The following is a 24,256-nucleotide window of genomic DNA, read 5'->3' on the forward strand; positions in this document are numbered from 1 at the left end:
ACGGCCACCAAAGCCCTGAGCATCCATCGCAGCTATCATGCAGCAACTTCTTCAAACAGCAGCTCCTCTCTGACACTCTAATACTTGGTTAGGGTCACGTCAGTCACTTAGGGAGACCACACTAAGGTCATGTGGAGCAGGGGGCAGGGTGACAAGCCAGGAAGACGCGATGGGGGCGGTTTTAGCTTAGTCCCCTGGGACAAGACACCGCACCAATATTTAGAAAACGAAATACAGAGATCCTCCCTGCCACCTTCTACCCATCTCATAGGGAGGGTGTGAAGGCTAAACACTTAATAAACAAGACAAGTAGAATACTAACAATTATTAAACGATGAAAAAAACCGCACTTTTCCTGAAAGAGAAATGACAGCAATAATGGCACCTGACATTACCCAATGCTCACTCTGCACCAGGCCACGTACTAAGGACTTGATCTGCATTCACTCAGTGAATCGTCACAACAACCCCAGGAAGTACGTACTACTGTTCTCTCCACTTCACAGGCACGGACATTGAGGCACAGAGAGGTTAAATGCTTTCCTGAGGTCACACAGCCAGTGAATGGCAGAGTCAGCACCAGAACACAAGCAGTCTGCCCCCAGAGCACACGGTTGTAAACACCCTACCCAGTTACCACCCTGTTACAATGAGAGATGCACAGTCTGAAATAACCTAACTGCAGAATCTTCTGTTGACACATTCAAACCCCTAGATCCTTGAGTCCACATCCAGCTCCTTCATCATCCTCACACCTACCCTGCAGGATGGCTCTGCAGAAAACAGACCTAGAGTATTGATAAAATCAGTTAAAAAAAAAAACAAACCCATAAATGGCATTACATTATGAAATCAACAAACTTGATTGAATTGGGGATCCTGAAGGTAAAAATTAAGAGTTTACAAAACTAAAGCTGGAATATTCAGGAAATTCTGTATAGTCTTGTGTTAAATAAGAAGCTGTGGGCTTCCCTGGTGGCGCAGTGGTTAAGAATCCACCTCCCAATGCAGGGGACACAGGTTCGAGCCCTGGTCCGGGAAGATCCCACATGCTGCAGAGCAACTAAGCCCGTGCGCCACAACTACTGAGCCGGCACACCTATAGCCCACGCTCCGCAACAAGAGAAGCCACTGCAATGAGAAGCCCGCGCACTGCAACGAAGAGTAGCCCCCACTCGCCGCAACTAGAGAAAGCCCGCGCGCAGCAACGAAGACCCAACGCAGCCAAAACTAAATAAAATAAATTTATATAAAAAAAAGGAAGCTGTGTCCTTGAGTAACCTTGAGCAACTTCACTTTTCTAAACCTCCGTTTCCTTAATTATTAAAACAAAAAAAAACAAAAAGAGGGGCTGGACTTGATGGCCTTTAATGTCTCCTTTAGCTCTAAAAATGTTCTGATTTTTAAAAGGTGGTTCTAGTCAAACCTTAGTCCGATTTCTGGCTTTCTTTCAAGCTTTCTAATTTTCTAAGCTGCCTGGTAACCTCTGCTCTAGGACAAGATGGCTCCCGTTTGCAAGCCCTGCTTGTCCTTCCTGCCACAATTCCAGAGAGTTCATCTCATTCTGCACCCCGCCCGACTCCCTAAATGGATGGCCTGCCTACCAGTAGTGGAATGAGAGTGACCGTAGCTAAGTACCTAAGATGAGGAAAATGTTCCACTCTTCTTCCTGATCAAAAATATTCGCCAGCGCTGAGCCCCCGCAGCCCCTCTGGAACCCAGCGTCCTCTCCCAACCCAAGTGTTCCGAGCGAAAGCGCTGCATCTTGTTGACAATGACAGCAGTCACGCTCAGCAGTACCATATGGGAGCCACAATTTAGCTCCATTAATGCTCTTAATTTGAAGACATCAAGCCCTAATTACACACTGGGTACTAAAAAGGCAAAACCCTTCCCTGGTGCCAGCTACTTAGTGGTACTCTGTTGCCTTAACAGCTGGTTGGGGTACAGTCAGGCCAAGCTGGGCCTGCGAGCTCTCTCGGGTGGAAGAGACCAGCTCCCGGAGCAACAGCAAACGGGAACAATAGGCTTCCCCTCGCCCCATCGACACAGCCGTGTCACCCGCTTTGGCCTCTGGTGGGTCGCCCACTCTAGCCACGTTCTTTCCTGGCCCAGCGGGGCCCCTAGGGAAGCCAGGGCCAACCCGGGAGGACAGGCTCACCTCCTGCTCCAGGTTGCCATGCAGCCGCAGGAATTTTAACCGCGTGGAGGCACGTGGCAACCCACCTGGGGCCAGGGCCCCTGAGCCGCTCAGCAGGGTCTGGAGGAAGAGGTTGTAGTGGAAGTCCACCAGCTCGCAACTCGAGAAAAAGATGATCATCTTCTGGTCTCTCTCAAACTACATCGATACAAAGGGGGAAAAACCACCACGTGTTTTTAAGATCAGGTGACACTTAAAATGAATCTCTTTCTAAAACACATGGGCAGGCTAGCCCCGATCTGGAAACAGAGGTGACAGATGGCTTTGAATTATTTTTAAAAATAACAGATCCTCCACACTACAAAGAATGTAGGACAGGAAAATGACATAGCTGCAAACTTGAACAGGCCTCCTGCATCTGAGAAAAACAATTATGCTTCAGAGCGAAGTTGCCCTTAGCTGTGTCCCTCTCACTCGTTCGTTCCGCCACGCATGGCACTCCCCGGCGGGGACTCTCCACACGCAGTCAGTCTTGAAGCTGCACCCTCAACCCTTCCACCTACTATCTCCCCATATACCAGAGAAAGTTATCACGTGAATCTAGTAAATATACAAATACGATGATTCTTTAAAAAAACACGAGCACAGGCCCCTGTATTGCCTCACATCCAGCAAGTGTGTCCCACCTGTGACATTCCCGGTATCAGTCCCAGGAAAGGTATTTGAGGCAGATGTTCAGTTGAACGTAATGGCCACCAGTGACCTCTGAGTCTTCACCGCAATCCTAGAACCACTGCCTGAAAAGATCTCTGCTAAGGTCTGCGCTTGCACCACAGCTCAGTTTGGAAACTTCTGTGTGTGTCTCAGCTCACCGCCTCAATGCCCGACGTGAACAAAACCGTGGTCTTTCCCCGGATCAGGCTGGACCCAGTCCCCAGACCTACCTTGCATTTCTGCAGGATGAAGCCCGCTAGGGAGACGAGCCTCAGTTTGCTGGGAACCACTGTCACGTACTGCTCGAGGCTCGCTGGTATGGCAAAGCTGTCCAGCTCATCGCTAGCTCGTGGAGGAGAAGCTTCAGGAATGGCTTTGCTCTTTGGGTTCGACTGGTCATGGCTTTCATCCAGGACAGAAATACTGACTGGGTCGTGTAAACTGATATCAGCTAGCCACGTTACACCTTGGAGAAAAGGCGAAAAGGACAAAACAACTGACAGGCACACGCTGTAGAACTGGTCACACCTGCACAGCCCCCAACACCACACATCCAGGCTTATTAAAAAACTCCTGATGGGTATCCCCAAATGCCAGCACTGATCTGCCCCACTGTCAGTCCAGTGGAGACCCATCTATTTCTTCCCAGGGCCCAAAAGCCCATCCACACCACCGGTGTCTCTAAACTCTGACCCGTGGAAGACCACTGAAACAGATGTCTGCCCACCACCCCCCAGAAAGGGTTCTGTGGTCAAGTAAGTTATGAAAACCCTGATGAAAAGCTTTCCTGGGATTCTTTCCCAGGGTTTCCCGGGTTTACAGGCCTTCTCAGGACCTTTATTGTATAAATGTGCACATGAATCTCCAAGAGGAGGAGGTAACGTGTGGCATTTCCCCAACTTGTTGAGCACAGAACTCACTTTCCATGGATTATCTCTCTCTTTCTTTCTTTAATATTTATTTATTTATTTTATTTTTGGCTGCGTTGGGTCTTAGTTGCAGCACACGGGCTCTCTAGTTGTGGCACGCGGACTCCGTAGTTGTGGCGCTTGGGCTCCAGAGCATGTGGGCTCTGTAGCTTGCGGGCACGCGCAGGCTCTCTAGTTGAGGCACCCGGGCTCAGTAGTTGAGGCATGCGGGCTTAGCTTCCCCGCGGCATGTGGGATCTTGGTTCCCCGACCAGGGATCGAACCCGCGTCCCCTGCGTTGGAAGGAGGATTCTTAACCACTGGACCACCAGGGAAGTCCCATGGATTATCTCTTAAAGTCACTGTTAGTTAGGATACACTCTGAGAACTGCTGGTGGGTCACGTGGATGGCATGTGGTACATGTGCACCAGAGCAGGCTAGTAAACCGAGTAAAGTGACATAAGAACATGAGAGCTGAGTTGTCGCTCAGACAGGGATTCACATGCGGGGGGTCCTGGTGGAGAGTGATACAACTTTTCCAAGCCTAGGTGTTCCCATTAACAAAAGAGAGCTAAGAAATTCCATCTTACGATGATGGAAAGACAGAAATGAGCTTACAGAATATATTCTTTAGGACAGATTTCTCTTTAGGAGAAAGGCAGGGTGATTACACCAAAAAATGAGCCGGGATAGAGGTTACCACCTTCAGGACAAGAGCCCTGCTCTCAGCGGGCAGCAATCGCGATCACAGCCTCACGAGACCACCAGGTGGGCGGCAGGCAGCCTCCTCGCCCCCTCCACACCCTGACGGAGCACAGCAGCCTCTCCCTCCTGTGAGGGCTCTGGGCCTGGGACCTGCCCCCTCTCCCTTTCCCCACGTGCTGGGGACCAGAGAGTCAGGATGATGGGAGAGGGAGGCCGGGAGCACAGGACACACGGTTTGAAGAGCAGTCCTCTCGGGACACCGTCCTCCTCGCCCGCTCCCCACCGAGGCTGAGAATCGCTGCTGGGAAACAACGCAGCTCGCATCTAGGCCCTTCCTCTCCATTGAGAACAAACAGCACTTCTTCCCAACTCACCTTCCGTGAGTGTTGCCGACAGCAAGACGTTCTGTCGTTCCTGGCACTCGGCATTTACAGCGTTGAGTATCACCGTGATGTCCTTTTCAAAACCCAAATCCAGGATTCTGTGGTGTCAAGGGAGGAGTTTTAATCTACGTGAATAAAGGGAACACTAACGGGCTCCAGAAGTTTCGGCAAAGACCACAGAAACAGCCCTTTCCCGCTTCCTGGACGGGCTCACCTGTCTGCTTCATCCAAAATCAGCCACTGGATCCGACGAAAATGAATGTTCTTTGTGGATTTAATATGATCCACGAGGCGTCCGGGAGTTGAGATGAGGATATTTATTCCTTTCCGGAGTCTGTTTAAAATTATATATCATAAAAGAAAGTAAATCAGATGGAGCCATAGCAATAGAAAACACAGGGAAAAGGCTAAGGAGGAGACATTCATGGCCAGCGCCAACATGCCACAGCTTGAAATCATGACAAGCGTAACGACAAGTGGATACAAAGATATATTTAAGTTCTAATTTTTCTCTGAAGTTTCTCTGTCTTACAAAACATAACTGTAAGATCTGAAATCCTATTAAAATTGTCTCAGAGGAATCTTTACTATATAACCCAATGCCCTTTATCTGATCCATAGATGCTTCCTAGAATATTCCAGATAGATGGTCACCTAATCTGTTCTTGAAGGCATCTGTGCCGGGGAACCTCCCACCTGAATGCATTATCCCATGCCAACGTGCTTTAATGGTTAGAATGCTTTTTTCTTATATTGGATCCTTGTTGTAACTTCCATGCGATAGGCCTAGCCTTGCCCCATGGACCAGGTGGAATAAATCTAACTTCTTACTCCACAACCATCCTTCATCCCATTAGTCCATAGTAATAAAAGCCTACAACTTTTAGCTGAGTACATTTTCCAGCTGCCCTTGTAATTAAGTGGGCACGTGCCTATGTTATGGCAATAAGATAAATGGATAAAGGGAGCATGCAAATCCCACCAGTACCTTTAAAAAGAGGAGGTATGATTATCTTTGTTCCTACTGGCAGGAAATCAGATACAATGGCTGGAGCTCCAACAACTATCTAACACTATGAGGAAAGCTTGAAAATGGAAGCTTCACTTAGTGGCACAAAAAGCCAGAATGAGCCAGGGTCCTCACGCTGGCGCATGCACCATGCCAGCCCCGATGGCTACCGTCACGCTTCTTAAATGTGAAAGAAAAAGAAAAAACGTCCATATTGTTTGCGCCACTGCTGTTGTTAGTTACAGCGGAATCTTACCCTAACCAATACCTGAAGGTTTCAAGTTGAATATTTGCTCCTCAGTTACAGACTACACACATAGTTGAGCATAACTACTAAGCATTAAGCTATAATAAAATAAAAAAGGTTTTTAAAAGAATGCACAAAACTTGGAATTTACTTCTTGCAACAATTTTCTACTGACACCCATTACCAATTCTAACACAGAATTAGGAATCAATGTATTTGGGTGTAGAAAGCAAGATGCAAAGCATTATGTAGGTTTATAATCTTGTTTCTGTAAAATCAAACAACAAAATTCCCAAACTCCCAATATCCACAAAAGGGAGTCAAGGGGGATGCATCCTTAACAAGGGGGGACCATGGGTCTCGGGGGCGGGGTGGGGGTTGAGATTTAAGAAGGTAACGATCTGTTACTGACCACATCAAAAGGGAGCCCCTGGTAGGTTCACCAATATTTAAAAAAACAGCACCGTTTAGAGTGACCACTCCCTGGGGACTCAATCTGTCCCCACACACTGGGACTAGGAACCATCATCTGAGACAAGGCTCTCCCAGGCTGAGAAGGGCCAGAGTCTTACTGAAGAGGAAGACAGGACAGACTTTAAAAGGAATTAACAACAAACAAACCTCCCCCTACCTGGCTTTTTCTGATTTTCTCTTCTCTCCTCCCATTAACACTCCAGGCACAATCCAGGTAAATGGCTACAGAAAGACATCAGACCAAAATCAATGCAAAGCCCCATTTACTGCAGAGGCTGATTCCAAATTCCCTTTCCTTAAGGAGGTCGTGAGGGAGGACTCGGCTCTTCATTGCAGGAGGTATTACTGTGCAGACACAATTCCTAGGCCTTGCCATGCCCATGGATATTAGCAGTAACTTAAATTATACCTATGCGACTAGCTTCCGACACTGTAAGAGAGAAATGTGGGCTTTTTAAGTGATTCAAGTAGCTTCTCTGCCTTTCCCTGTAGAGCCTGAATTGAAAACACAATTCAGTAAGTCTATTGCCTTTTTTTTTTTCCTTTTTGGTTAAGATCAAACCCAAGTACAACGCTTCCTTACTTCCACTCGTGATAAAAGAAAGGAAAGATCAATTCTCAGTCTAATTCGGTGGGCTGGCAGCCTTTGGCTTGGAAGCTTTCTCTCCCTTCTTTCTTAAACAAACCCTACTTGCAGCTTGTTAAGTTGCTTTCACTGGATCACCTTAAGGTTGTACCTGTGAGTCTCTGTAGGTGGCTTGCTAGTGACTATGATGAACAGATTACAGGACCCGAAGTACCAGGAAACACTAATAATCTCACTAAGCTAGAAATTGGTGATTCGTAAGGTTCAGATCAATAAAAACCTACAAACTGTATCTGGGGTGAGCAGAGACATCCAGGGAATACAAGGAAAACTGCAGTAATTCCTAGCTCTTTGAAAATAAAGAAAAGACTGTGGTATCTTTCTCTTTCCTCAAAAAGTCAGGAAAAAAAGACAAAACTGAACTCATGGCTTGCCTTACCTTAAGCAGTTTCTGGACAGTATCAAAGCTTTGTAGGGCCAGCTGTAAATATTAAAAAGTTAGAGTTAATGAGCAAGGTCCCTTCTTACCATTTTATTTATTTTTAAAAATTTAGACAGTGTCAAGTGATAAGGATCCAACCTTGGACCTCAAGTTAGGATTTTTTTTAAAAAGCCCTATACACAGAATCTACTTGGGAAATACACCTTGTTCTTAGACTGATTCTGAAAACTGTCCGTCTGGAGAATGTGGCTAGAGACATCACATCTATTTCTCGGACATACACAAACACAGTGTTCTGTGCTCCCTCTGCTGGCTCAAATTCCCAGAGTACCACACAGAAAAGTACAGTCTATGGTACACAAGGATGGAAGAAAATGAAACAGAGTCAACCTGAGCCTGGCTCCCTTTGGAAAGAGAGAGAATGTAATATGTGTGAAGGGGTAAACCACACAGTGATGCAACAGGCTAGCCTTGGGAACGTTCCTTTACAGGTGACATGACTATATCCTAAGGCTATGCTGGGGCAGAGCAGTAGCTAAAGACAGAGATGGTCATTTCCCAAGTTTATTAAAGGGGGAAAAAAAGAAAAAACCAACAAGCCCAGTGGAAACCAGAGAAAGAGAAAATTAATGTACTGAATAGTTTATAACCATTAACAACCATCAACAAAGCCTCTACATAATCCCTTTATCCAAGGATATATATACAGTTTCCACACGTTTTGTATTCAGGAAGCATCCCAGGGAAGTAGCGAGTTTGCTGCTGTAAAAATTTAAATAGCTCCGTGCCCGCTCCTTCAATGGATGGAGCTGAGACAGGATGCTGCAGGCTGTACAGAAACCTCCATCGCCATGATTGATTCTCTGCAAGGAAGTGATTAGCATTTGATATAGGAAAAAGATACCCTAATCTGAAATTACCTCTGAAGGCAAATAAAATAAATCGGATAGAAGAGATTTCCACCAAGAAAGAAGAAAAACATCAAGAAGCTTAACTTTCAGAAACGAGTAAAATTTTTGGTAGCTTCTTAAAAAAATAAAAGTTCATTTGTAGGGTCAACTGCTTTTATTTTTTAATTAAGTTGTAAAAGAAAAAAACAACGTACAAAAATGTGATTATTCCTTTTATGAGGACAGAAATTTATAGTGTCATTAGTTTTTAGATAACAGAGAAACACTTTTCCAAAACCAAAAAACTTCTGGTTTTCAAAGAGTACTTGAACTTTTCTTCTTGTCAGGAGCCAGAAGGATGGTTCCTGGGCAAAGGAAAGGGTGTAGTGATTTGTGCAGCAGGGGAAAAAATGGTAAAAACCACTTTTAAATTCAACAATATCACTGAAAGTACTTGCTTAGCACTCCGAAAGTGGGACTGCTTACCTCTCTTGTTGGCACTAGTATCAGAGCATAGGGGCCGTCACCACGCTGTTGACACAGAAGGAAAGAAATGCCATTAGTTGAATGAACGCAGGTCACAGAGGTCCAGACGGGGAGATTACGGGTGGCCACTTGTAAACATCAGAAGCAGTTCATTAAAAAGCTAAGCCTGCCCACGACCCTCATGATTATGCAACATTAATCTAGAAGTTCTGGCCCATGCAATCAGAAAAGACAAAGAAATATGTATAAATCTGGAAAGTAGGAAGTAAAGTTGTCATTATTAGCAGATGATATTTTATCCTAAAAAAACCCAAAAACCAACAAAAACAAAAACAACTTAAGAAATCAGGACTGGAGGACTTCCCTGGTGGTGCAGTGGTTAAGAATCCGCCTGCCAATGCAGGGGACACGGATTTGATCCCTGGGCCAGAAGATCCCACATGCCGTGGAGCAACTAAGCTCGTGTGCCACAACTACTGAGCCTGCGTTCTAGAGCCTGTGAGCCACAACTACTGAGCCCACGTGCCACAACTACTGAGCCCGCATCCTACAGCCCGTGCTCCGCAACAAGAGAAGGCACGACAACAAGAAGCCCGTGCACAGCGACGAAGAGTAGCCCCTGCTTGCCGCAACTAGAGAAAGCCTGTGCGCAGCAACAAGGACCCAATGCAGACAAAAATAAATTAATTAAATAAATTTAAAAAAAAAGAAATCACTTGAAATTCTACTACAAAAAAGACAAGTCAACTAGCTGAATACAAAATTAATACAGAAAAATCAACAGCCTTCCAACACAGAAAGTTAGATGGAATCACACTTAGAATAACAAAAAAACAAAAAAGGTGAAAAAAAATAAGCTTCACAAAAAATGTACACAATCTATACAATAAAACATTTTAAATACCTCTGAGGCACATAAAATAAAATTTGAATAAATGGAACAATGTATCCTATTCTTGGATAAGAAGACTCAATATTATAAATAAGCTAATTCCCCCTAAATCAATCCATAAATGTTATGTAATTCTAATAAAAATGCCATGAACATGCATAGTTATGCATATATAAAATATTTATATAATGTATATATAAATATATAATATTTATAAAATGCCCCAAGTATACATACATATGGCTATAAAAAATAATATATATAACCAGACAAGCTGATTTCAAAGTTCATATGGAAAAATAAATGTGCAAGAATAATCAAGACATTTCTGAACAACATCAGATGGTAAGACAATTTCAATCTACAATAGTTTTAAAAAATTGATGCTAGCACATAGAGATTACAATAACAAATACAGCCTAGAATAGAATCAAATACATATAGAAAGTCAGGAAATATGATAAGAGGCAATTTATATCAGCAGTGAAAAGATGGAAAATTCAAATGTCCTTTTAGAAAAAAAATTAAGTTAGAAAAATAAAGTTGGAATTAATTTGGCCTTTTTACAGATGACATAAAACTCAGAAACTATAAAACTCTGATAAATTTTATTACATAACAATTTTAAAATTTCAGAATGGAAAAGTCATACCTAAAGAAAATTGAGTCAAATGACAACGTGGGGAAAAAAATATGCCACATATAAGAGAAAGGGCCAATTTCTTAGTTTATAAAGAAGGTTTGTAATTCAATTAAAAATAAAAATAAAAAAGACCAACAACTCAAATAGAAAAATGGAGAGGGATATAACAGCTAATTTATGGAAATAAGAATACAAAATATGGCTTTTAAATGTAAGAAAAGATGCTCAACTTTACTCCTAAGAGAAATTCAAATCAAAACTATGATACAATATTTTTCCCCTGTCAAATGAGCAAAAATAAAACAGCCGATAGTGTTGATAAAGGCACAGGCACACAGGAACTCTTATACACTGTTGGTGGGAATCCAAGTTGGTATAACTCCTTTAAAGATCAATTTTGGTATTATCTACCAAATAAAAATGCAAATTCCACTTATAGGAATTTCTCAAAAAGAGAGACTCATACGTGTGTATAAAGAAGTTGTTTGGGCTTCCCTGGTGGTGCAGTGGTTGAGAATCCGCCTGCCAATGCAGGGGACACGGGTTTGAGCCCTGGTCTGGGAAGATCCCACATGCTGCGGAGCAACTGGGCCCGTGAGCCACAGCTATTGAGCCTGCGCTCCGCAACAAGAGAGGCCACGATAGTGAGAGGCCCGCGCACCGCGATGAAGAGTGGCCCCCGCTCACCGCAACTAGAGAAAGCCCTCGCACAGAAACGAAGATCCAACACAGCCAAAAATAAATAAATAAATTTATTAAAAAAAAAAAAAAGTTGTTTAATTGCTTTGTTTGTAGCAAAATGTTGAACACAATGTAAATTCCACCAATGAGGGAATGACTCAATAATTTATGGTACATACTTACAGTGGAAGACTAGGCAGCCATTAAAAAAACAAGGCGGGTCAACACGGTATTGATAAGAAACCATCCCCAAAACGTATTAAGTGAACAAAAGCAAGGCACAGACAATCATGCACAGCAAGCAACCATTTGCGTATCAAACAAACAAAAACTTCAACAAAAGGGGGAGGGGAACTATGTATAGTCAGATTTGCTTTATATGCAAAGAATATCCTTGGAAGGATTAAACAAAAGACTGGTGATAAGGACCATCCCATCCTGAGAGAAGAACTGTGCCACTCAGGGCAAGGGGCAGTAGAATGACTTACTTGTCACTGCATATTTTTTGGTGCTCTTCAAATTTTTTTAACATGTACATTATACCTACAAATAACAGTAACAATAATAGAAGAAAACAAAGTAATCTCATAAGGGCCAGAAAGTCAGCAGTGCCTTGCACCTCCAAAGCGCTCACAGACACTTAGGGAATGAATCGAATACGTTAGTGCAGAAGCTAAGCACAGATTTAGCAGCAAACTAAGTTACAAATATGGTTTTCATATTTTGCACAGGAAACATTTACCCACAAGGAGAAAAGGATTTGGAATTCAAACTACAGCCGTCTGTACTCAACATCGACTTTGCGAGACTGCGCTGAAGCCGGGCGAGGAACAGTAAACATGTTAGTACAACGGTATCAACACAGCAGTGTTAGAGATTCTGACATTTCAAAAGGTGTTACTACACAGAGAAGAAGAAAGACCAATCAATTCCTCGCAGGGCAGAAGTGAGTGAGGAAGGATGGATGGGATGTTAAACAAAATCAGAGCCCAAAGAGCTGAAAGTGTGAAAACACAGAAAAGCAGTCCATTTTCATTCCGTCACTAAAGTAACTGAAGACTCTGCCGGTGCCTTGAATTTGCTGCTCCCTCAAGATAGGTTTTTTTTTACAGGTCAAATCTGTTTACAATGAACTCCAAGGGCCTGTACTGAGCATCACTTGAAATAAGTGAATTAAATTTGGGCTTGTTAAATCATCTCTACAGAATATTCCAATCTTTAATAGAACAAGCTGTTATTGATAGTAAAAAATACTTGAGTAAATAAGAACAACGACATGGCTGGTTAATGCTCTGAATCTAAGCAATTCAGAACACTGCCCTTGGGCTTCCCTGGTGGCGCAGTGGTTGGGAATCTGCCTGCCAATGCAGGGGACACGGGTTTGAGCCCTGGTCTGGGAAGATGCCACATGCCGCGGAGCGACTAGGCCCGTGAGCCACAATTGCTGAGCCTGCGCGTCTGGAGCCTGTGCTCCACAACAAGAGAGGCCGCGATAGTGAGAGGCCTGCGCACCGCACCGCGATGAAGAGTGGCCCCCACTTGCCGCAACTGGAGAGGGCCCTCGCACAGAGACGAAGACCCAACACAGCCATAAATAAATAAAATTAAAAAACAAAACAAAACAAAACAGAACACTGCCCTTCAAACCAGCCACACGTCCCTGTTGCTGACAGTGATAGTGGAGACTCAGCGAGCGGGTACTATCACCACCAGGCGCTTGGAAGCAGGTCTCAACTCTCCCCGTGCGCTGACCCCCTGAATCCTCCTGGCAACACCAGGACACAGGCATCGCCATGATCCCCCACGAGGCACACAAGGATGAGGGGATGCGCTCACGTCACACTCAGACCCAGGATCTGAGCAGAGCCCCCAAAATGCTGTCCACCTGGGGAAGGTAATCGCAGGTCTCCCATCCTCCGTTCACGGATCCAGCAAATGAGACAGCTGGGCCAGAACTGTAGGACCCACGTCAGATCAAATAGACGCCCAAACTCTGCAACTTTCCAGGAAGAAAAAACCCTCTACTAGAAGCTCTCCTGGAGTATCTAAACGGATGAGACTTTACCACACTGGTCTAATAATTCACATTTCTTCTCTAACCTACACCGGGTACGATGCTAAGGCCCTTGTATGAACCACCGCACTGCAAAGTGCCGAATGGAAAAAAACATCACTCACCTGCAGGAAACAGAATTCCGACTCACCCACCTCAGAGAAAACCAGCATTAGATTGAAAAGTATCTTTCTCATCTTTGTGTGTGTACACATATATATATATGCATATATATATAATTATTAGTTATGAAATTGGAGTCATATTATACATACTGCTTTATAACCTGCCTTTTTAACATAGCAAGAATGCCTGTCAAGTGCACAAATAGTAATTGAAGAAAACAGCACTTTTTTTTTTTTTCAAATTTTATTTATTTATTTTATTTATGGCTGTGTTGGGTCTTCGTTTCTGCGCGAGGGCTCTCTCCAGTTGCGGCAAGTGGGGGCCACTCTTCATCGCGGTGCGCAGGCCTCTCACTATCGCGGCCTCTCCCGTTGCGGAGCACAGGCTCCAGACGCGCAGGCTCAGTAACTGTGGCTCATGGGCCCAGTTGCTCCGCGGCATGTGGGATCCTCCCAGACCAGGACTCGAAACCGCGTGCCCCGCACTGGCAGGCAGATTCTCAACCACTGCGCCACCAGGGAAGCCCGAAAACAGCACTTTTAATAACTATACAAGGTTCCACCATTTGGATGACTGTGTAGCATTTATTGATTTAAAAATCATTTAAATAAAGTTTGAATAACATTTAAACGTATTTGTTCTGAAATAATTTCAGGCTTACAAAAAATTGCACAAATAGTTCAAAGAACTCCCTTACACCCTTCTCCCAGCTTCCTTATATGATATTGATTCTCAAAATCACAATACAATGATCAAATAGGAAATTAACATTGATTCACTACTATCAGTTAATCTATAGACCTTATTCAAAGTTCGTTAACTGACCTATTAACATGCTTTTTCCAGACTAAGACCCAATTCAGGACCACGCAGCATTTAGTTGTCATGACTCCTTCGTCTCTTTTACTCTGGGGTAGCTCTTTAGTATTTCTTTGTCTTTTGTGACCTTAATACTTTTGAAGAGTACTGGCCAGTCACTCTGTAGAATGTCCTTTGATTCGGCTTTATCTGATGTTTATGATTAAATTAGAGTTGTGCATTTTTGGCAAGAAAACCAGAGAAGTACTGTTTCATCCTTCATGCGCCTATCAGGAGACACATTAGGCCAGCACATCCCGGCACGGGTGAGGCCCCATCCAACCACCTGGTTAAGGTGGCGTCAGCCAGCCTTCTCCACTGTAAAGTTACCATTTTTTCCTGTATCTTCTGGATACATACTTTGAGACTGTGTAAATATCCCATTTTCATCACACTTTAATCCACTCATTTTAGCATCTCTGATAATTCCTGTGTCATTTGCCAAATGATGATGTCCTACAAGTATTCACTGGAATTCTAGTATAAGGAAGGGCTTCCCCTCGTCCCACCTACTTATTCAATAATTCACTTATATCAGCTTGGACTCAATAGGTATTTGTTTTAGACTGTGGGCTGTAATCCAAGACCATCATTATTTATTTTGTCATTCAAGTAACGGGCAGGCTCAATACACATCTAATTCTGCATGTCCCAACTGAGGAAAAAGTAACCAACTAGCTCGTCATCTGTTTGTGAACCCATCTCTCTTCCTATTTCTGATCTCACTGTCTCCTCTCAACTGAGAACAACCAGGGTGTATCTGTGAGATTCTGGGCTGGGTTTTGAGATGACACCTATGCCTACGGAACATGGCAGTCACACGGCCTCCTAGGGGACCATTCCAAGGAACCCAGTTCTGGCCCCTCTGGCCCAGGCGCTAAGTGTGTTTCACAACTAAAGATAAGTTCTAGAAAATACTAAATACAAGGAGGCCCAACTGTCACACCCGCTAATTGGGTACTTATTTTCACTTCTACTATTCATGAGAAACCACTGTTTTCAACACAATGTTCACGTTTCTCAGTCAGAAGAGCTTGGCCTCTGGAGCCAAAGAGAATGGAGGTGGAAACCCAGCTCCACAATCACTCCCCGCACGGCCTTAGGAAGTTATTTAACTTCCTCAAGCCTCCTTTTTTTTTTCTTTTTTTTTTTTAAATCGAGATAATAGTACCTTCCAACTCAGTGGGACTGGGGTAGTTAGAGAGTCAAGAAGACAACACAAGCAAAGCATTCGGCACGATGTCTGACACAGGGGGAGCATCTTACAAACATTCCCTATTAGACCTACTAGGATGATGGTTACATTTGTTTATATTTATTCTATTCCACTCTGGGCACGGTCTTCAGATGCAACATGCTTATGTAATAAATGAACTAAAAAGAGGTGGGAAAACAAAGCTAAGCGAAAAGATTCTTTTGGTCCCAACATTCCTGCTTTGGTTCAGTTTGACGGCTTCTTACGCACTGTGAACGGTAACAGAAGAACACACTTTCTTTTCTTTTTTTTTTCTTTTTTTTGGCCACGCCGCGTGGCTTGCAGGATATTGGTTCCCCGATCAGGGACTGAGCCCAGGCCCTCGGCAGTGAAAGTGCCGTGTCCTAATCACTGGACTGCCAGGGAATTCCCAGAAAAACACACTTTCTACTCACCTGTATTTTGGATTTCATTGCTTGAAGAGACTGGACCACAGGGATGCAATAGGCAAGAGTTTTACCTTTTAAAAAAGTACAAGAGCAATCAAAATCACAGAGCCTGTAGATGTCAGAAAACCAAAGACAGTAAACGAACCGGCGCTGCTACCTCTGGGCCATCCTAAAGTCTGGGGACAGGAAAAGTGCACTCACATCCAGGTGGAAACGGAAGTCACCTGTCTGCCACAACTCCTAGCGCTGCTTTGTAAATTCAGTACTTCTAATAAACTTGCACCTTCAGCTCCTTTGACGTCTAACAAGGCAGACAATGATACATTTCCGAGGTCACACGGAAGCTCAACTCAATGACTGTCCCTAGAAACTAGAAAACTCCCCCTCTGGGGTCAACTCAACCTCTCAAAGGGGCTTCCGTGGTCAAGTAAGTGTCTTCCGTGGTGCTTTCGTGGTGAGGAGCCAGCCAGTCTGAAACCCCAGAGCTGGCCTCTAAAGACCAAGGAGAAACCAAGGATGGCAAAAACTTTGGGCTTCCACCCACCTGAAAGGTGGCTGAGCTGGGGGAGCAGAGGACAGCTGACCTGCCACTAAGAGCACAAGAGGGTCAGAAGAGCAAGTCCAGACTGTTCTGGAACGCGCCAGAACGGTGTTCCATGTTCTAGCAAAACAACTAGCATCCGATCAGTGTGTGCTCACAGCAGGACTGTTTTAATACCAGAAGGAAAGAGTCATCGCCCACTGGAGTGAAGGCAGGCAGCTCTGGCCATAGGTGGTGGGACCAGGCAAAGCCCTGAGATGGGCTCTGAGAAATGATAGCGGACTTGACTCCTTCCTGATCATTTCTGATCACGGGCCCCATTGATCATCCCCTTCCTTTCAGGGCTCTAATCAGAAGCAAGCGTGGCCGCCCCTCCCCCAAACCAAACAAAGCAGCCACCACCACGACAGACACCTCACTACACAACCCACCACATGAGGAAGGGCAGAAGGAAGGGCAGAAATCAAATGACAACTGACCTGAGCCAGTCTGGGATCTCACGAGAGCATCTCTGCCTTCCAGCAACACAGGGATACTTTGCTTCTGAACACTTGGGCCGCCCAAAAGAAAAAGCACATGATTATCTATAAACTACCACCTGCCCATGTTTACACGCAGAGATGCAAGATACACAAAATGCAATGACCCCAGGCTCTATCACCTGCCGCCTCAGAGGTTACCTAAACAGTCATGGGAAGGGCTGAGAAACCTTTGACGGTTAGAAGAATAAAACCTCAGTTAAATTTTTGGAACTTTTGGGGCTGCAAATGTTGAGGCAAGCCAGAGACTGGCCGCTCTATTAGACTACTTAAAAAGAAAAATGGGACAGGCTTGATGACAAGCTGGAGCCACCACAAAAGCGCATCACACACTCTCCTGCCTTCTGAACCAGGGAGTAGGAAACAATAAAACATTATGGAAAGATTCCCAAGCAGAAGAATGAAAGGAAGCTTGTGAGCCATGCAGACAGCCAGCAACTGCTGTCCGTTCTCTAGAAAACCAAATCTGACTGTTACGGACACAGTAAGATGTGTGTCCACATGTGTATTCAAAAACAAACAACTAAAACAACAAAGTCCTACTGTACAGCACAGGGAACTATATTCGATATCCCATGCTAACCCACAATGGAAAAGAATATGAAAAAGAATATATACGTATAACTGAATCACTCTGCTGTGCAGCAGAAATTAACACAACATTGTAAATCAACTATACTTCAATAAAATAAAAAAAAAAACCAAAAGGGTATGGAAATCACTTAAATTTGGTTGATAAAACTGAACAAAAAAATAATAAAGGGGTTCCTTATTTTATTCTTTGATACTCTTATTAATGTTTACTTCTAAGTGAAAGGTGACTTATTAAAATGTACAGAATCATACATACTCAAAGAGAGGGGGGTCATCTCTGCCCCACACCTGTCACCACTCTTTTTCTGTTTTCCAGGGCTTGTCACTAACATTTAAGAACTTTTTTCAGCATCCCATTATATCCAACTAAGTATTTACTCCTATCTTGTAGCTGACTCTAATTCTTACTACTAAGAAATGACAAGATAAATTCTGTATTCTAGACAAGTGATTTTCAGGAAGCACAGACAACAGTGGGATCTTATGCAGACCATCTTCTGGAGCAGAGATCTCTTACAGTTTAGAGCTGAGGGCAGAAGGGGACGGAGACCCAGTCCCTCCATCTCCCAGGTGGGGAAGCTGAGCGGCTACCAAGCCCTCGAGGGTCAATAATCTGGCCTGTTCTCTAATGCCAAGACACGAGTTTGCTGTCCTTCACAGACAATTCAGATTTCATCTGTTTATACCCACTTAAATCCTGAGAAAATCAAGACTGACCCGGAGTTCTTACCTGGTCATACTAGACATTTTTAAGACCATATTTATTGTGGAAATCTAAGAGAAAAGACAAAAACAAAAACAAAAAAACTTTTCTTTAACAAATTTTTTGGTACAAATATACTTAATGCAAATAAGGATGCAAAAAAGGGGAAAATACTGGGGTAAAAATGGATGACCACGATCAAATCAAGTTCCTCTAACCCAGTGGTTCTCAGCTGGGGGTGGTTCTGAGCACTGCCTCCCCCGGACCTCCCAATGCCTGGAGAAATCGCTGGTTGTTACAACTGGGGGTGGAGGTGCTACTGGCGTTAAGTGAGTAGCGGCACAGGACGCCGCCATACATCCTGCGACGCACGGGGCAGCCCCCGTGACACAGGGTCCCCATCCCCAGACGTGCACGGTACCAAGGCTGGGAAACCCCACTCCAACCTGTAGGTGAGAAAGCAAGTAGAGGTAACCCACCCGAAAGAAGGAGTAGGTAAGCCATGACCACATGAGCCAAGGAAATCCAGACTCCCTAAAAGTGAATGTATGTTTCTCACCTCACTCATAAATAAGGCTGGAACACTCATTCACGGTTTTTTTGTTGTTTTTTTTTTGAGTGTCCATTTGTTTGTAGCAAATGCATGTTTAAAGAGCCCCTTCTTCCTTCAATTCTTTATAACTCCCTTAACAGCAAGATGCCGGTTCTGTTCCCTCTAAGGTCCCTGTGACATCAGCCACCCAGAATAGCCCTGATGTCGTTATCTATCCAGTAATATGAGGTGGATTTCAAGTTCGCTATGTGGAGTCTCAGTCCTAAAATGACTTAGGTGAGGAAAGTCTTCAGAGTTCTTTAAAAAAAAAAAGGGGGAGTTGGGTGGGAACAGTGAACAGACTCGTGAGTTCACGTGAACGGTCCTGGAAGAGCATCTTATCAATCTGAGTTCATCCAGGTAACTTGACGCAAAAATAACCATTCTTTGATTTTTTTTTCTTCCTCGAACTGTCATTTCACAGACATTCTGAATGAACAAACAGACCCAAAAAATCGACACACCAATAAAACACGGAGGGATACTTACTAGATGTGGGTGGAGGTCCAGGGCTTGAAAAGCATCTGAAGTGAACACTGTTTCTTGCACCTGCTTTACTACAGGTCTGCAAATGACGAACAAGACGCAGGCATCAGTTCCAAGAAACAAAGAAAAAGGCAGAAGACACTCAATTCCTTTTATTCTCGAAGGGCGTCTACACGTGGACATACCTGTGGAGTTCTGGAATCTCAGGGTTGTTTTTAAACAGGGATGAAGTCTTAATGCCCGGTTTCCGTTCCTGGTTTCCATCACTCGCACCACCTGAGGACCTCTTGGGAGAAAACGTTTTCTGTGCCTTCCCCTTAAAAGTCCTTGGAGTTTCTTTAGCAGTAGTTTTCTTGGCCGGGAGAAATGATGTTTCACTCCTCCGTTTCGCTGGGGGAGCCTCACTGGACGCTCGGTATTTTCTTTTGGTGGCCGCTGCTTGCTGCATCTTTCCCAAAAGGAAAGAGTGACAAGAGATGCATTAGTCCATGAAAACAGACCTCAGAGTGAAGCCTGACTGCCCACAGAATTGCATCTCTCCCTGCAGAGACCATTACGCCCCATATGTCAAGCAACAGTTTAGGGTCTGCAATCAGATTCTTTGACTCAGCCCTTTTTTTTTCCCCCAAAAAGGGAAAAAAAAACACCCACAAACCTCAGCTGATCCATCTACTAGACCTCACCAATCACCTTAACCTTCAACTCCACCAAGATAATCAAGAAGGAAGAAACATTTTTCAGGCTGAATTTTAACAAATGGGAGTCTGTTTGCGGGGAGAAAAGGACCCACCTTGCGAAGTGTGCAAGCTGAGTCAATCCAAATCTCTAGGAATCCATGCACATGACAAGGACGAGGAAGAGGGGAAATGAATCTTTTATCTTGCCGCCAACAAAGCCCATCGGTGACGACATGTGGGATGCTGCATCCCAGCTTATGCCCAGGAAGCGGAAACCTTTATTACCGCTCCACCCCAGAGCGCTTGGATCGCCGTCATTCTCTGCCCTCAAGCTGCTCCCCCAGATTCAGATGGCTTGGAGACGATTCCTCCTCACCGTTTCCATTCCAAATGAGAATTCAGCTCCATCCATCACCTCTACTGCAATTACTTCCAACTCTCCTCGCCTTTCCATTCCCTGTCTGATCGCCGATTACAGGCTACAATACGGGACATTTTCTTGCCTGTTGCTTCTCATTTCCATAACATGAATGTTGTTAAATGTACGATGTCCAAACTTCCCCTAGGAGAAGTTCATCCAATTCCTCTATTTTCCTTGGCCTTCTCTTCCAATTTACATTACACATGAATATAAAAACATCCTGTGAGTAGCTAGGAATTGTTACTGTGGAGTTCTGGTTTCTCTTGGAATATGTTATTTTCCTCTTGGCTTGAAATCATGACTTCTGTGTACACATCAGCTTGCTTTAGCCATGACTGTCAGCTTTTGACTAACCTAGCAATAACAATAGTTCTTTGTTCCTGGCAACCCTAAGGGCTCCTATAGATAAGTAATTCGATACATACAACTTCAAATATTTAGTATTAATATTTAGTATTAATGAAGTAGGTACTGACCTGCTTCATTTTACAAATTTTACAAATTTATTTTTACGAAGTCCCAAATTTTCAGACTAAAAAGAGATGAAGTCAAGTTTCAGGTCTCTTGAATCATTTGTAAGACGGAATGAAATGTGCAGATCTTACCTGGTTTACAGACCCACAGGCTCTTGGAGCACGAAAAGGCCCAAAGGCCTCTCCCCCCTACGCATGTGTGGACTTCCCATCACCAGACCCCCTGACAGGCGGCCCTGCAGCTCCTGCCTGCACCTCCTCCTACTGTTCTCCATCCCATGAGGCAGCCCATTCTGTCCCCAACCAAGTTCTAGGGGCTGGGAAGCTGTTTCTGACATCCAGGCAAGACCTGTCTCCTGGAAGATCCATCTACTAGTTTGCAGTTTGCTTTCTGCAGCAACTCTTGTATGTAACATTCCTTCATTCATCACAGAACTCCTCTTTTTCCTCCTTCTTTGGACTAAATATCCCAAACAGGACACAAACTTTAGATCCCTTACCATCCCGGTCACTCTTTATTCCCATGTCAACTTCTCTCTAACAGGCAAGTGTTCCGAGTTAAGCGCAGTATCAGGCAGGCTTTCCATTGCTTGGCTAAAATTGAAAATGTGTAATGCGAGCTACAAAGCCCTTTAGAATCTAACCTCTGCCCATCTCACCAGTCTCAGCTTTACCCTCTGCCGTCCTGGACTTCCTTAAATTCCTAGAATGTACCAAGCTCCTTCTCTCCTCGGGGCCTTTGCACATGTTACTCCTACACCCATGTCCCCAGCCCTCCCCTCATACTCATCCTTCAGATCTAGGGCTACCTGCTGCGTCCTCAGAAAAGCCTTTCCTGACCTCCTCTCTCCACCTGTCAAACCAGGGTGCCTGTTCTTGGCTCTCCTGGCACCCTTATTCTCCTTTGCAGCACTCAGTAAAATAATAAATACAGCACGTAATTCATTGTGTGATGTCTGTCTTCCCCATTAGATTGGAAGAAATGGACAAGCCTGTCCCAGATAGCACTGAATCCCCTGCACAGGACCATGTCTGGCACAAAGTAAGTGCTCAATAAATAACTGTAAGATTAATGAATAACACGTGATGGAATTATCCTTTTCCGTGATCTGGATCTATTCTACTTGTTAGTTCCCCCGCACCCCACCAGCATCCACAACACATTCATTTAAAAAACTGACCACCGTCAAGTAGCTTGGTTCTGAAGATACAAAGATTAGACAAGCCCTTGAAGAAGTCACAGACTAGTGGAAGAGACAAAAGTGTAAAATCGCAAATCCAAACCTATATTTGTACTACAGAAGAGGTATGGACAAAGGGTTATTTGGGCACAAAACATGAAGTAAGACTACCATGGCCCACAGCGAGGGGAAGGGAGGCAAAGATACAGGAATGCTTCATGAGGTGGCATTTGAGCAGAGAAGAGCAGGGACACATCTGGATCTTCTAAAAACAAGCAAGTCCCTGAGTCTGCTCCCCCACCTGCATAATGAGGGGATAATGGCAGGTGACCTCTAGGGTCCATCCCGCCCTAACAGTCTACATGCCATGTCTTTGATATTAATAAACGTAGTCAGTAGTTACTATACACCAGGGAGTATACTAAATACTTACACGAATGATGTCATCTATCCATAGGGTACTGGCATCATCCCATTTTAAGATGAGAACACAGAGGCAGAGAAGTGAGGTAATCTGCCCCAGGATCACTGAGGGATCAAGGCTTTGCCCAGACACTAGTTCCACGCCCTGGGTTCCTAACAACAATGCTACAACACCATCTAGTAAATGTATCCTGTTTGGTTAGAAAATGTATCTTGTTTGGTTAGAAAACATCAAGTATAGTTTGATCCCAATTTTGTTCTGTTTGTTTTCCAGAAGGATATATACCACAATGTTACCCAGAGTTATCTCTGAGTATGACAATCATGGGTGGGTTTTGTTTTTTTTTTTTCATTTACTTTCCAAATTTCCTACAATAAATTTGTATTTTTTTCTTTTCTTTTTTTTTTTTAGAAAAAACATTCTGCATAGCATTAGATAGAGAATAATTTAAGCTGTCAAGGTCTTTCCAAGTCCAGTATATGAGCTACTCAACCCAAATTCAGGCTACTAGCAAATTTGATCAGCATATACATAATTCTCATTCAAGACATAAACAAAAATGTAGGTGCAGACAAGGCCACTGCAGACAGTGATCATCACCTGATTAATATCTTTTTGACACAGTGGTTCAAGCAATCATAAAACCAGATAGCTTACATTTATTTATTCAACTCACTCCACAAAGTGTTACTAAGTGCTTTCTATGTGTTAGTTACTAGGCATGTACATGGCACAAGCACCCTACTGACCTCCTGATGTAGCAATTCTATTACCCAAAATGGAGCCAATATGACTTTTTTAAAAAATAATTGACATGTATTAAGTGCTCCTATGGGCCAGAAAACGTATGGAGTCTTTATGTATATTATCTCATTTAATCTTCATAATAGCCTTATATGAAGTAGAAATTATTGTTCTCATTTTATGGATAGGAAAAGTGAGGATCAGAGAGGTGAAGTAATTTCTTCAAGGTCACAGAGCTAGCATGTTGCAAGGTCAAATCCCAGGTCTACCCCACTCCAAATTCCACGTTCCCAATTGGCTCTTTGGTACTGATACTTCCCCGCCCCCTCGGCATAGATGCAGCTACAACATCACCCAGCTGAAAAGTCCTTACAAGCCTCTAAATCCTGAAGTTGATTATCACTAAAAAAAATCTAGACAATAATCCAGACAGTGGGTATGAGCTGATGTAAGCTTATATGAACTCAAGGAGTTTCAGCGTCACCACATTGGTTGAAAGGAACTGAACCGAACTTTGGCAATTTTTCAATGGCATAAAGTGATGCTTGTTCGAGAACCGCCCCCCCGCCACACACACACACACACACACACACACACACACACACACACTTTCCTTGGCACCAAACTGTAACCTTCCTGGTCATTAAGGCAACATGATTTTCCAACAGATTTCTGCCCCGCAGCCCTTCTCTTTCCTAGGAGCTAAGCCAACCATCCTAAACCAATTTTCAGCTCTGGCTTGGATTAAATTTAAGGCATCTTTTTCTCACGTAATGAGGGGATTATATTGATGAGTTGTATTTTCTTTTCCCCCTTCACTGCACGTGGATGAAAATACACCCCAGTTTTGAAAACTCTTCAAAGAAATTTCTAGTCTCCAGTCCTCATTCCCGAAACAAACGACCCTTAGAGTCGAGGAAAGGGCGGCTGAAAGTTTAGAGATACGCTTGGTAAGTGACAAGCTGGGCCTCTCGCGCGAGCGTCAGTTCCTAACTTCTC

At 43.9% G+C, this 24,256-nt stretch overlaps 1 protein-coding gene across 1 annotated transcript in view; it reads right to left on the reverse strand.

Annotated features, from left to right (window-relative positions):
- Positions 1 to 24,256, reverse strand: part of DDX31 (DEAD-box helicase 31) — a 74,018-nt gene that overhangs the window by 48,871 nt on the left and 891 nt on the right. Inside the window, 12 exon segments of the mRNA XM_059925911.1 lie at positions 2,162 to 2,338; positions 3,085 to 3,320; positions 4,843 to 4,949; positions 5,066 to 5,185; positions 6,739 to 6,803; positions 7,607 to 7,648; positions 8,986 to 9,030; positions 15,889 to 15,953; positions 16,903 to 16,973; positions 18,287 to 18,330; positions 19,341 to 19,416; positions 19,523 to 19,785. Of these exon segments, the coding sequence (XP_059781894.1) occupies positions 2,162 to 2,338; positions 3,085 to 3,320; positions 4,843 to 4,949; positions 5,066 to 5,185; positions 6,739 to 6,803; positions 7,607 to 7,648; positions 8,986 to 9,030; positions 15,889 to 15,953; positions 16,903 to 16,973; positions 18,287 to 18,330; positions 19,341 to 19,416; positions 19,523 to 19,785 (1,311 nt within the window).

Source organism: Balaenoptera ricei, chromosome 6, assembly GCF_028023285.1.
Source record: "Balaenoptera ricei isolate mBalRic1 chromosome 6, mBalRic1.hap2, whole genome shotgun sequence".
Taxonomy (NCBI): Eukaryota; Metazoa; Chordata; class Mammalia; order Artiodactyla; family Balaenopteridae; genus Balaenoptera; species Balaenoptera ricei.